Source organism: Corvus moneduloides, chromosome 28, assembly GCF_009650955.1.
Source record: "Corvus moneduloides isolate bCorMon1 chromosome 28, bCorMon1.pri, whole genome shotgun sequence".
Taxonomy (NCBI): Eukaryota; Metazoa; Chordata; class Aves; order Passeriformes; family Corvidae; genus Corvus; species Corvus moneduloides.
In genome coordinates this window covers 3,879,050-3,891,916 of record NC_045503.1, presented here as the reverse complement: position 1 = coordinate 3,891,916, position 12,867 = coordinate 3,879,050, and the positions used below count along the sequence as shown (strand labels likewise).

Sequence of the window (12,867 nt, the reverse complement as noted above, 5' to 3'; positions counted from 1 at the left end):
GAGGGGGGACGCTGCGGGGGTGACAGGGAGGAGCGGGGACATCGCAGGGGCAGCAGAGATCTTGTGGGGAGAGCAGAGAGGAGCAGGGACCCCTCGGGGACGGGAGAGAGGAGCAGGGACACCGCGGGAGGAGCAGGGACACCACAGGAGGATCAGGGACACCAGAGAGGAGCAGGGACACCACGGGAGGAACAGGGACACCAGAGAGGAGCAGGGACACCAGAGAGGAGCAGGGACACCACGGGGACACCAGAGAGGAGCAGGGACACCACGGGAGGAGCAGGGACACCAGAGAGGAGCAGGGACACCACAGGAGGAGCAGGGACACCAGAGAGGAGCAGGGACACCAGAGAGGAGCAGGGACACCACAGGAGGAGCAGGGACACCACGGGAGGAGCAGGGACACCACAGGAGGAGCAGGGACACCACGGGAGGAGCAGGGACACCACGGGAGGAGCAGGGACACCGCGGGAGGAGCAGGGACACCAGAGAGGAGCAGGGACACCACAGGAGGAGCAGGGACACCACGGGAGGATCAGGGACACCACGGGAGGATCAGGGACACCAGAGAGGATCAGGGACACCAGAGAGGAGCAGGGACACCAGAGAGGAGCAGGGACACCACAGGAGGAGCAGGGACACCAGAGAGGAGCAGAGACACCACGGGAGGAGCAGGGACACCAGAGAGGAGCAGGGACACCACAGGAGGAGCAGGGACACCACGGGAGGAGCAGGGACACCGCAGGAGGAGCAGGGACACCAGAGAGGAGCAGGGACACCAGAGAGGAGCAGGGACACCGCGGGAGGAGCAGGGACACCACGGGAGGAGCAGGGACACCGCGGGAGGAGCAGGGACACCACAGGAGGAGCAGGGACACCACGGGGACACCGCGAGAGGAGCAGGGACCCCGAGGGGACACCACAGAAGGAGCAGGGACACCACGGGGACACCACAGGAGGAGCAGGGACACCACTGGAGGTGCAGGGACACCACGGGGACACCAGAGAGGAGCAGGGACACCACAGGAGGTGCAGGGACACCGTGGGGACACCAGGAAGGAGCAGGGACCTCGAGGGGACACCAGGGAGGAGCAGGGACACCAGAGAGGAGCAGGGACACCAGAGAGGAGCAGGGACACCGCGGGAGGAGCAGGGACACCACAGGAGGAGCAGGGACACCACGGGAGGAGCAGGGACACCAGAGAGGAGCAGGGACACCAGAGAGGAGCAGGGACACCACGGGAGGAGCAGGGACACCGCGGGAGGAGCAGGGACACCACGGGAGGAGCAGGGACACCACAGGAGGAGCAGGGACACCACGGGGACACCGCGAGAGGAGCAGGGACCCCGAGGGGACACCACAGAAGGAGCAGGGACACCACTGGAGGTGCAGGGACACCACGGGGACACCAGAGAGGAGCAGGGACACCACAGGAGGTGCAGGGACACCGTGGGGACACCAGGAAGGAGCAGGGACCTCGAGGGGACACCAGGGAGGAGCAGGGACACCAGGGAGGAGCAGGGACACCGCGGGAGGAGCAGGGACACCAGACAGGAGCAGGGACACCACGGGAGGAGCAGGGACACCACGGGGACACCGCGGGAGGAGCAGGGACCCCGAGGGGACACCAGGGAGGAGCAGGGACCTCGAGGGGACACCAGGGAGGAGCAGGGACACCGCGGGGCCAGGCCATGGGGACACCACCTCCTGTCCATCCCCCGCGGGTGAGAGGGGGGGGGGAGGTGACACCGTGGCCACCGTGTCCCCACAGATGCTGGCCACGCTGCTGATCACGCGCCAGTTCCTGCAGAACGTGCGGGAGGTGTCGCAGCCCCACCTGTACCGGCGCCTCCGCCGCGGCGACCTCAACCTGCGCAGCCTCCGCCAGCTCGCCCACGCCCTGCTCTGCCTGCTCGCCCCGCGGCGACCCCCGCAAGCCCCTGCCGAGGGGTCCCGGGGCGAGAAGAAATGTCTGAACGGAGGGTGCGGGGTGCCGGAGGAGGAGGAGGAGGAAGAGGAGGAGCGGCGCGGCTCGGACTCGGAGGAGGAGAGCGCGCTCGACTGCGGGCTGAAGCTGAAGAAGGTGAGCTTCATCGAGCGTGGCGAGCGGCGAGCCGAGCCCGCTGGCCCCGAGGACGAGCCTTTCCTCGAGGAGGGCAGCCCCACCATGGTGGAGAAGGGCATGGACCCCGCCGCCGTGTTCGAGCTGTGCGAGGAGGAGGACGAGGCCGAAGGAGCGCCCGGGAGCCCCGCGAGGGCGGCGACGGAGCCGGCGGGGCTGGCGAGGGTGGCGAGGAGGAGGAGGGAGGAGGAGGAGGGAGAGGAGGAAGGGAGGAAGCGCAACCGCGCGTCCTGGATCGACCCCCCCGAGGAGGATTACTCCACGCAGCTGACGCAGGCCGAGGTGGAGAGCTGCATGAAGAAGTACGAGGTTGGTGGCCCGGTGGCCTTCGTCACCTTTTTATCCCCTTTTTGTCACCTTTTTGTCCCCTTTTTGTCACCTTTTTGTCCCCTTTTTTTGTCCCCTTTTTGTCCCCTTTGTCCCCTTGTCCCTGGACCTGCTGGGCTCGCCAAGGTGTTCCTGGGGCTCCCTGAGGTGTCCCAGTGGCCATCGGGATCCCCAAGGTGTCCTTCAGGGCTCCTTGAGGTGTCCTCGTGGTCGGTGGCCTCACCAAAGTGTCCCTGGAGCTGGTGGCCTTCCCGTGGTGTCCCTGTGGCCATCAGGATCCCTGGGAATGGGTGGCTTCCTGAGGTGTCCCCGTGGCCATCAGGATCCCTGGGAATGGTTGGCTTCCCGAGGTGTCCCCGTGGCCATCAGGATCCCTGGGAATGGTTGGCTTCCCGAGGTGTCCCCGTGGCCATCAGGATCCCTGGGAATGGTTGGCTTCCCGAGGTGTCCCCGTGGCCATCAGGATCCCTGGGAATGGTTGGCTTCCCGAGGTGTCCCCGTGGCCACCTGCAGGGTGGTGGCAACAGCTGGACACGAGCCTGGGTGTGCCCAGGTGGGCAAAGGGCACCTGGCTTGGAGCAGGGCAGGGATTGTCCCCAAATCCTGTGTCCAGTTCTGGGCCCCCATGGCCAGAGGGGCTGGAGAGTGGCTGGAGGTGGGGAAGGGCTGGAGAATTCCTGACGGAGCTGGGAAGGAGCTGGAGAATTCCTGAGGGAGCTGGGAAGGGGCTGGAGAATTCCCAGCTGGGAAGGGGCTGGAGAATTCCTGAGGGAGCTGGGAAGGGGCTCAGCCTGGAGCAAAGCGGGATCGGGGGGGACATTCCCAATCTCCACCAGTCCCTGCCAGGAGGGCACAGCCGGGGGGGATCCCAGGGGACACCAGGACAGGAGGGAACGGCCCCAAGCTGTTCCCATCAGCGGGAATTTCCTCCTGGAAAAGGTGCTCAGGGGTTGGAATTCCCCAGGGAAGTTCGGAATCCCCACCCCTGCAGCCGTCCAAGGAACGTGGCTGTGGGCGACCAGGTGGGGATCGGCCACGGGTCAGACTCGGCGACCTCGGAGGATCTTCCCAACCTGCAATTCCATAAAAACCCCCCAGCAACCCCCAAACCCCTCCCAGAGCCGGGCTCTGACCCCACTCCCCTCTCCCCAGAACACTCCAGAACATTCCAAGGGACACCCAAGAACCTCCAAGCCGTGGATCGGGGGAGGAGCCCAGCTCAAGACTCCACGACCTGGGAACTCTTTCCGAGCTCACCCATTCCCCGATTTCTCCCTCAGGACACCTTCCAGGACTACCAGGAGATGTTCATCCAGTTCGGCTACGTGGTGCTGTTCTCCTCGGCCTTCCCGCTGGCCGCCATGTGCGCCCTGGTCAACAACGTCATCGAGATCCGCAGCGACGCCTTCAAGCTCTGCACGGGGCTGCAGAGACCCTTCGGCCAGCGCGTCCAGAGCATCGGCCAGTGGCAGGTGGCCACCTCGGGGACGCCGGGGGAGGCTTGTGGGGCTTTGGATTTGGGGGGGGGGGTTCACCCCCGTCCCCGCTGCTCTTGCAGAAGGTGATGGAGGCCATGGGTGTCCTGGCCATCGTGGTCAACTGTTACCTGATCGCCCAGTGCGGGCAGCTGCAGAGGCTCTTCCCGTGGCTCAGTCCCGAGGGAGCCATCGTGTCCGTGGTGGTGCTGGAGGTACCGGAGAGGGGGCTCAGGGTTGGCTCCGCGCTTTGGGGTTGGGATGCCGAATTTCAGCCCCGTCCGTCGTAGGTAGCGATGGGGTTGGGTGGGAATGGCCGTGGGAGTTCACGTTGCTGGGGTAGAAAGTGCCTGGGAGCTCCTGTCCCTGGAGATTCCCGTTCCTGGAGATTCCTGTCCCTGGAGATTCCCATCCCTGGACAATCCCATCCCTGGACATTCCCATCCCTGGAGATTCCCATTCCTGGACATTCCCATCCCTGGACAATCCCATCCCTGGACACTCCTATCCCTGGAGATTCCCATCCCTGGACATTCCCATCCCTGGACATTCCCATCCCTGGAGATTCCCGTCCCTGGAGATTCCCATCCCTGGAAATTCCCATCCCTGGACAAACCCATTCCTGAACACTCAATTCCCTGGAAATTCCTATCCCTGGACACTCAATTCCCTGGACAATCCCATCCCTGGACACACAAATCCCTGGAGATTCCCATTCCTGGACATTCCCATCCCTGGACAATCCCATCCCTGGACACTCCTATCCCTGGAGATTCCTGTCCCTGGACACGTAAATCCCTGGAGATTCCCATCCCTGGAAATTCCCATTCCTGGAGATGTCATCCTGGGAAACTCCCATCCCTGGAGATTCCTATCCCTGGAAATTCCCATCCCTGGAGATTCCTGTCCCTGGACAATCCCATTCCTGGACACGCAAATCCCTGGACACTCAATTCCCTGGACAATCCCATCCCTGGACAATCCCATTCCTGGACATTCCCATCCCTGGACACTCAATTCCCTGGAGATTCCCATCCCTGGAGATTCCCATTCCTGGACATTCCCATCCCTGGACAATCCCATCCCTGGACACTCCTATCCCTGGAGATTCCCATCCCTGGACATTCCCATCCCTGGACATTCCCATCCCTGGAGATTCCTGTCCCTGGAGATTCCCATCCCTGGAAATTCCCATCCCTGGACAAACCCATTCCTGAACACTCAATTCCCTGGAAATTCCTATCCCTGGACACTCAATTCCCTGGACAATCCCATCCCTGGACACACAAATCCCTGGAGATTCCCATTCCTGGACATTCCCATCCCTGGACAATCCCATCCCTGGACACTCCTATCCCTGGAGATTCCTGTCCCTGGACACGTAAATCCCTGGAGATTCCCATCCCTGGAAATTCCCATTCCTGGAGATGTCATCCTGGGAAACTCCCATCCCTGGAGATTCCTATCCCTGGAAATTCCCATCCCTGGAGATTCCTGTCCCTGGACAATCCCATTCCTGGACACGCAAATCCCTGGACACTCAATTCCCTGGACAATCCCATCCCTGGACAATCCCATTCCTGGACATTCCCATCCCTGGACACTCAATTCCCTGGAGATTCCCATTCCTGGAAATTCCCATCCCTGGAGATTCCTATTCTTGGATATTCCCATCCCTGGACACTCAATTCCCTGGAGATTCCCATCCCTGGAGATTCCCATCCCTGGACAATCCCATCCCTGGACCATCCCATTCCTGAACACTCAATTCCCTGGAAATTCCTATCCCTGGACACTCAATTCCCTGGACAATCCCATCCCTGGACACGCAAATCCCTGGAGATTCCCATTCCTGGACATTCCCATCCCTGGAGATTCCTATTCTTGGACATTCCCATTCCTGGAGATTCCTGTCCCTGGAGATTCCCATCCCTGGAAATTCCCATCCCTGGACAAACCCATTCCTGAACACTCAATTCCCTGGAAATTCCTATCCCTGGACACTCAATTCCCTGGACAATCCCATCCCTGGAGATTCCCATCCCTGGACATTCCCATCCCTGGAGATTCCTATTCTTGGACATTCCCATTCCTGGAGATTCCCGTCCCTGGAGATTCCTGTTCCTGGAAATTCCCATCCCTGGAGATTCCCATTCCTGGACATTCCCATCCCTGGACAATCCCATCCCTGGACACTCCTATCCCTGGACATTCCCATCCCTGGACATTCCCATCCCTGGACATTCCCATCCCTGGAGATTCCTGTCCCTGGAGATTCCCATCCCTGGAAATTCCCATCCCTGGACAAACCCATTCCTGAACACTCAATTCCCTGGAAATTCCTATCCCTGGACACTCAATTCCCTGGACAATCCCATCCCTGGACACACAAATCCCTGGAGATTCCCATTCCTGGACATTCCCATCCCTGGACAATCCCATCCCTGGACACTCCTATCCCTGGAGATTCCTGTCCCTGGACACGTAAATCCCTGGAGATTCCCATCCCTGGAAATTCCCATTCCTGGAGATGCCATCCTGGGAAACTCCCATCCCTGGAGATTCCTATCCCTGGAAATTCCCATCCCTGGAGATTCCTGTCCCTGGACAATCCCATTCCTGGACACGCAAATCCCTGGACACTCAATTCCCTGGACAATCCCATCCCTGGACAATCCCATTCCTGGACATTTCCATCCCTGGACACTCAATTCCCTGGAGATTCCCATTCCTGGAAATTCCCATCCCTGGAGATTCCTATTCTTGGATATTCCCATTCCTGGACACTCAATTCCCTGGAAATTCCTATCCCTGGACATTCCCATCCCTGGACACTCAATTCCCTGGACAATCCCATTCCTGAACACTCAATTCCCTGGAGATTCCCATTCCTGGAAATTCCCATCCCTGGACGATCCCATTCCTGAACACTCAATTCCCTGGAAATTCCTATCCCTGGGCATTTCCATCCCTGGACACTCAATTCCCTGGAGATTCCCATTCCTGGAAATTCCCATCCCTGGACGATCCCATTCCTGAACACTCAATTCCCTGGAAATTCCTATCCCTGGGCATTTCCATCCCTGGACACTCAATTCCCTGGACATTCCCATTCCTGGACATTCCCATCCCTGGAGATTCCCATCCCTGAACCCGTTCCCTGTGGTCAGTGGGGTGGGGTCTGGAATTCCCCCGGCTGTCACCGAGGCTCTCCCCACCCCCCATTCCCTGCGGGGAAGATTTTGGGATGAAAGGGCCGGATTTGGGATAGAAGGGCCGGATTTGGGATGGAAGGGCTGGATTTGGGATGAAAGGGCCGGATTTGGGATAGAAGGGCCGGATTTGGGATGGAAGGGCTGGATTTGGGATGAAAGGGCCGGATTTGGGATAGAAGGGCTGATTTGGGATAGAAGGGCCGGATTTGGGATGAAAGGGCTGGATTTGGGATAGAAGGGCCGGATTTGGGATAGAAGGGCTGATTTGGGATAGAAGGGCTGATTTGGGATGGAAGGGCCGGATTTGGGATAGAAGGGCTGATTTGGGATGAAAGGGCTGGATTTGGGATGAAAGGGCCGGATTTGGGATAGAAGGGCTGATTTGGGATAGAAGGGCTGGATTTGGGATAGAAGGGCTGGATTTGGGATAGAAGGGCTGATTAGGGATAGAAGGGCCGGATTTGGGATGGAGGGGCCAGATTTGGGATAGAAGGGCTGATTTGGGATGGAGGGGCCAGATTTGGGATAGAAGGGCTGATTTGGGATGAAAGGGCCGGATTTGGGATAGAAGGGCCGGATTTGGGATAGAAGGGCTGGATTTGGGATAGAAGGGCTGATTAGGGATAGAAGGGCCGGATTTGGGATAGAAGCGCTGATTTGGGATAGAAGGGCTGATTTGGGATGGAAGGGCCGGATTTGGGATGGAAGGGCCGGATTTGGGATAGAAGGGCTGATTTGGGATGGAAGGGCCGGATTTGGGATAGAAGGGCTGATTTGGGATGGAAGGGCCGGATTTGGGATAGAAGGGCTGATTTGGGATGAAAGGGCCGGATTTGGGATGAAAGGGCTGGATTTGGGATGGAAGGGCTGGATTTGGGATGGAAGGGCCGGATTTGGGATGAAAGGGCCGGATTTGGGATAGAAGCACCAGATTTTGGGATAGAAGGGCCGGATTTGGGATGGAAGGGCCGGATTTGGGATAGAAGGGCTGATTTGGGATGAAAGGGCCGGATTTGGGATAGAAGGGCTGATTTGGGATGAAAGGGCCGGATTTGGGATGAAAGGGCCGGATTTGGGATGGAAGGGCCGGATTTGGGATAGAAGGGCTGGATTTGGGATAAAAGGGCTGGATTTGGGATAGAAGGGCCGGATTTGGGATGAAAGGGCTGGATTTGGGATAGAAGCACCAGATTTTGGGATAGAAGGGCCAGATTTGGGATGGAAGGGCCGGATTTGGGATGGAAGGGCTGGATTTGGGATAGAAGCACCGGATTTTGGGATGGAAGGGCTGGATTTTGGGATAGAAGGGCTGGATTTGGGATAGAAGGGCCGGATTTTGGGATAGAAGGGCTGGATTTTGGGATTGTGGCGGCGCCGGGGATGCTCAGGTGGCCACCGTGTGCCCCCAGCACTTCGCCCTGCTCCTGAAGTACGTCATCCAGGTGGCCATTCCCGACATTCCCGCCTGGGTGGCCGAGGAGATGGCCAAGCTGGAGTACCAGCGCCGCGAGGCCTTCAAGGTGGGTCCTGCCCGGGTGGCATCCCCAGGGTGCCCCCAGGGTGTCCCCAAGGGCCTGGGGGGTCCCCAAAGTGTCCCCGGTACCCGCTGGGCTCCCAGAGATGTCCCCAAGGTGTCCCCAGGTGCTGGTGGCCACCCCGGGGTGTCCTCGTGCCCGGTGTCCCCCTCCATGTGTCCCCTGAGGTGTCCCCATGCCCACTGGCCACCCCGGGGTGTCCTCGTGCCCAGTGTCCCCTCGATGTCCCCGTGCCCGGTGTCCCCTCGATGTCCCCGTGCCATCCCCATGCCCGGTGTCCCCTCGATGTCCCCTCACCATCCCTGTGCCATCCCCGTGCCCGGTGTCCCCTCGATGTCCCCTCACCACCCCCGTGCCCGGTGTTCCCTCGATGTCCCCTCACCACCCCCGTGCCACCCCCATGCCCGGTGTTCCCTCGATGTCCCCTCACCACCCCCGTGCCATCCCCATGCCCAGTGTCCCCTCGATGTCCCCTCACCATCCCCGTGCCACCCCCGTGCCCAGTGTCCCCTCGATGTCCCCTCACCATCCCCGTGCCACTGCCATGCCCGATGTCCCCTCGATGTCCCCTCACCATCCCCGTGCCCGGTGTCCCCTCGATGTCCCCTCACCATCCCCGTGCCACCGCCATGCCCGGTGTCCCCTTGATGTCCCCTCGATGTCCCCTCACCATCCCCGTACCACCCCCATGCCCGGTGTCCCCTCGATGTCCCCTTGCCATCCCCGTGCCACCCCCGTGCCCGGTGTCCCCTTGATGTCCCCTCGATGTCCCCTCACCATCCCCGTGCCACCACCGTGCCCCGTGTCCCCTCGATGTCCCCTCACCATCCCCGTGCCCGGTGTCCCCTCGATGTCCCCTTGCCACCCCCAGAAGCACGAGCGGCAGGCCCAGCACCACTTCCAGCAGCAGCAGCGCCGCAAGCGCGAGGAGGAGGAGCGGCAGCGCCACGCGGAATTCCAGGCGCGCAAGGAGCGCGAATCCAGCCGGGACGAGCCCACCAAGCCCGAGGCCACCGGGCAGGACCCGGCGCACGACAAAAACCCAGGAAAAGGGAAAAGCTCCGGCGGCTCCTCCTCGCACGGCCCCGACAAGCCCAAGAGGCCCAGCTCGCTGCTGGCCACCAACAACGTGATGAAGCTCAAGCAGATCATCCCCCTGCAGGGCAAATTCCTGTCCGGTGGCACCGCCGCGGGTGGCACCGCCACCGCCCGCTCGCCGCAGTCACCGACGGGCAGCGAGAACAAACTGCCGGGATTCCTGAGCTTCAAATTCCTCAAATCCCCCGAGACTAAGCGGGACGCGGGCACCGAGAAGGTGCAGTCGCCCACCAAGCCCTTCAACCCCGGCAAGCTGTTTAATTTCGGCAAGTCCGAAGGGCTCGGTGCCAACGGGGGCACTGCCGGAGCGTCCCCGCAGCCCCGGGCAGGGCCCTCGGCGGACGCGGTGCCCGGGAAGGCGCATCTCAACGAGGAAGGGGCACGGGAGGAGCAGGAGAGCCGGGCGGAGGAGGAGGGCGGCGGTGCCCGGCTCTGACCGGGGCTCCGGGGGCACGGGAGGAACCAGGCGGAGCGGGAGGGCGGCGGTGCCCGGCTCTGACCGGGGCTCCGGGGGCACGGGAGGAACCAGGCGGAGCGGGAGGGCGGCGGTGCCCGGCTCTGACCGGGGCTCCGGGGGCACGGGAGGAACCAGGCGGAGCGGGAGGGCGGCGGTGCCCGGCTCTGACCGGAGCTCCGGGGGCACGGGAGGAACCAGGAGGAGCGGGAGGGCGGCGGTGCCCGGCTCTGACCGGGGCTCCGGGGGCACGGGAAGGACCAGGCGGAGCGGGAGGGCGGCGGTGCCCGGCTCTGCCCGGCGTTCCGGGATGCCCGGGGGCACCGGGAGCTGCCCGCTCGCTGCTGCGCGCGGCCGTGGCCGTCGGGAGCCTCTCGCCGCCGCTCGCCCGCGGGGCTGGCCCGGGCCCGGGAGCCGCCAGCGCCGCGCTCCGCTCCGGTGCCCTGTGCTGCGTGCCCCCGGGTGCCCCCGGTGCCCTGTCCTGTGTCCCCCCGTGTCCTCCCGCTCCCCGGTGCTGCGTCCCCCCGGGTCCCCCGCGCGGAGCCGCCACCGTCGGTCCGGGAGCCGCGGGGGGACAGCGGGGGAGGAGCGAGCGAGGGGAGGCTGGAAAGTCCCGGTAGCGCGGCGGGGGAGGAGTTATCCCGGTTTGGGTGGGGTATCCCGGTTTCCATGGGCACCAGGAGGAGTTATCCCGGTTTGGGTGGGGTATCCCGGTTTCCATGGGCACCAGGAGGAGTTATCCCGGTTTGGGTGGAGTATTCCGGTTTCCATGGACACCGGGAGGAGTTATCCCGGTTTGGGTGGGGTATCCCGGTTTCCATGGGCACCAGGAGGAGTTATCCCGGTTTGGGTGGAATATCCCGGTTTCCATGAGCACCGGGAGGAGTTATCCCGGTTTGGGTGGAATATCCCGGTTTCCATGGGCACCAGGAGGAGTTATCCCGGTTTGGGTGGGGTATCCCGGTTTCCATGGGCACCGGGAGGAGTTATCCCGGTTTGGGTGGAGTATTCCGGTTTCCATGGACACCGGGAGGAGTTATCCCGGTTTGGGTGGAATATCCCGGTTTCCATGGGCACCAGGAGGAGTTATCCCGGTTTGGGTGGGGTATCCCGGTTTCCATGGGCACCAGGAGGAGTTATCCCGGTTTGGGTGGAATATCCCGGTTTCCATGGGCGCCGGGAGGAGTTATCCCGGTTTGCTGGAGCTTCCCGACGATTTCCGTGTTTATGGGTGGGAGTTATCCCGAAACTTTCCGGGCTCGCCGGGAGGAGTTATCCCGGTCTGGGTGGAATATCCCGGTTTCCAGACTCACCGGGAGGAGTTATCCCGGTTTGCTGGAGCTTCCCAAAGCTTTCCAGACTCACCGGGAGGAGTTATCCCGGTTTGGGTGGAATATCCCGGTATTCCAGACTCACCGGGAGGAGTTATCCCGCTCTGGCCGGAGCATCCCGGAGTTTTCCATGCTCCCGCTCCGGCTGGAGCATCCCGGTTTCCATGGGCACCGGGAGGAGTTATCCCGGTTTGGATGGAATATCCCGGTTTCCATGGGCACCGGGAGAAGTTATCCCGCTCTGGCTGGAGCATCCCGGTTTTCCAGACTCACCGGGAGGAGTTATCCCGGTCTGGCCGGAGCATCCCGGAATTTTCCACGCTCCCGCTCCGGCTGGAGCATCCCGGTTTCCAGACTCACCCGCCGCAATTATCCCGGTTTGACCGGAGCATCCCAAAGCTTTCCACGCTCCCGGTTTCTCCCAGACGTGCCGCGCTCCAACCTTTGGATCCTCCGGGAGCGCCCTCCGCCACATCATCCCCGCTCCTGGAATCCCTGGAATCCCTGGAATCCCGCGATTCCCGGGCCCAGCCCGATCCAGCCGTGCCTCAGCCCTCCGAGCCCCGCTCCCTCCGCCCGCCTGGATGATCCCGGCTGGCAAATCCCAAATCCCGCATCCCAAATCCCAAATCCCGCAGATCCTTGCCAGCTTCCCAGGCCCTTTTCCAGGCGGGAAGGGAAGCGCATCCCTCGGGAATGCCGCGCATGGATGGATGGGGCAGCGTTTCTTGCACTAAATCCCGACCCAGCCCCGCCGCCGGTGCCGCTTCTCCCTCATCCCAAATTCCCAGCGGGAAATTCCCGGCTCCAGCTCCGAATTCCTTGGAATTCTGTCGCAATAAGGGGTGGCGGGATAAGGAGGGGACACGGGAGGGGGTTGGGGGGGGTGGGGGTGGGAGCCGCTTCGCTGCTGCCGCGGGAAGGATTCCCTGGATTCGCTTTTCCAGAGGGATCCGTGCTGGGAATGCGCTGCCGGGAATCGGGAATTCGCTGCCGGGAATTCGCTCCCTCCTTTCCCTGCTTCGCTTCGCGGGGTGGTGGCACTTGGGGACATTCCCAAAGGGAAAAATCTGGGAAAAGAGGGAAGGGCTGGGAAAAAAAAAAAAAAAAAGGGAGGTGGGGGGGAGTTTCCCGCTTCCCAAAAGTCAGGTTGGAATTTTTTTGGGATTTTCCCCCCCCCCCCCTCCTTCCTCCTCTTTGGAAGAATCCGTGGAATTTTTGGGGGGTCGGGGTGGTTTTTTGGGAAGGGGGGGATCCTAAATGGAGCCATTTTCCACAGCAATAAGGGCGGGAAAGGCCGGGATTCCCA

General features: G+C 61.9%; 2 protein-coding genes across 6 annotated transcripts in view; both read left to right on the top strand.

Moving 5' to 3' along the window:
• ANO8 (anoctamin 8) overlaps positions 1 to 11,312 on the top strand; it is a 29,808-nt gene extending 18,496 nt beyond the window's left edge. For all 5 annotated transcript variants that reach the window (XM_032092432.1, XM_032092430.1, XM_032092431.1 and 2 more), the window contains 5 exons: positions 1,773 to 2,432; positions 3,731 to 3,922; positions 4,009 to 4,140; positions 8,550 to 8,660; positions 9,547 to 11,312. In XM_032092432.1, the coding sequence (XP_031948323.1) occupies positions 1,773 to 2,432; positions 3,731 to 3,922; positions 4,009 to 4,140; positions 8,550 to 8,660; positions 9,547 to 10,209 (1,758 nt within the window). In that variant the 3' untranslated portion in view covers positions 10,210 to 11,312. The remainder of the gene's footprint in view (positions 1 to 1,772; positions 2,433 to 3,730; positions 3,923 to 4,008; positions 4,141 to 8,549; positions 8,661 to 9,546) is intronic.
• On the top strand, positions 10,209 to 12,368 carry LOC116435860 (collagen alpha-2(IV) chain-like). The gene is made up of 2 exons (XM_032092502.1): positions 10,209 to 11,401; positions 11,829 to 12,368. Exons 1-2 carry the CDS (start codon positions 10,538 to 10,540, stop codon positions 12,144 to 12,146), a joined length of 1,182 nt encoding a protein of 393 aa, XP_031948393.1. The 5' UTR covers positions 10,209 to 10,537; the 3' UTR covers positions 12,147 to 12,368.
• Positions 12,369 to 12,867: the final 499 nt, after the last annotated feature.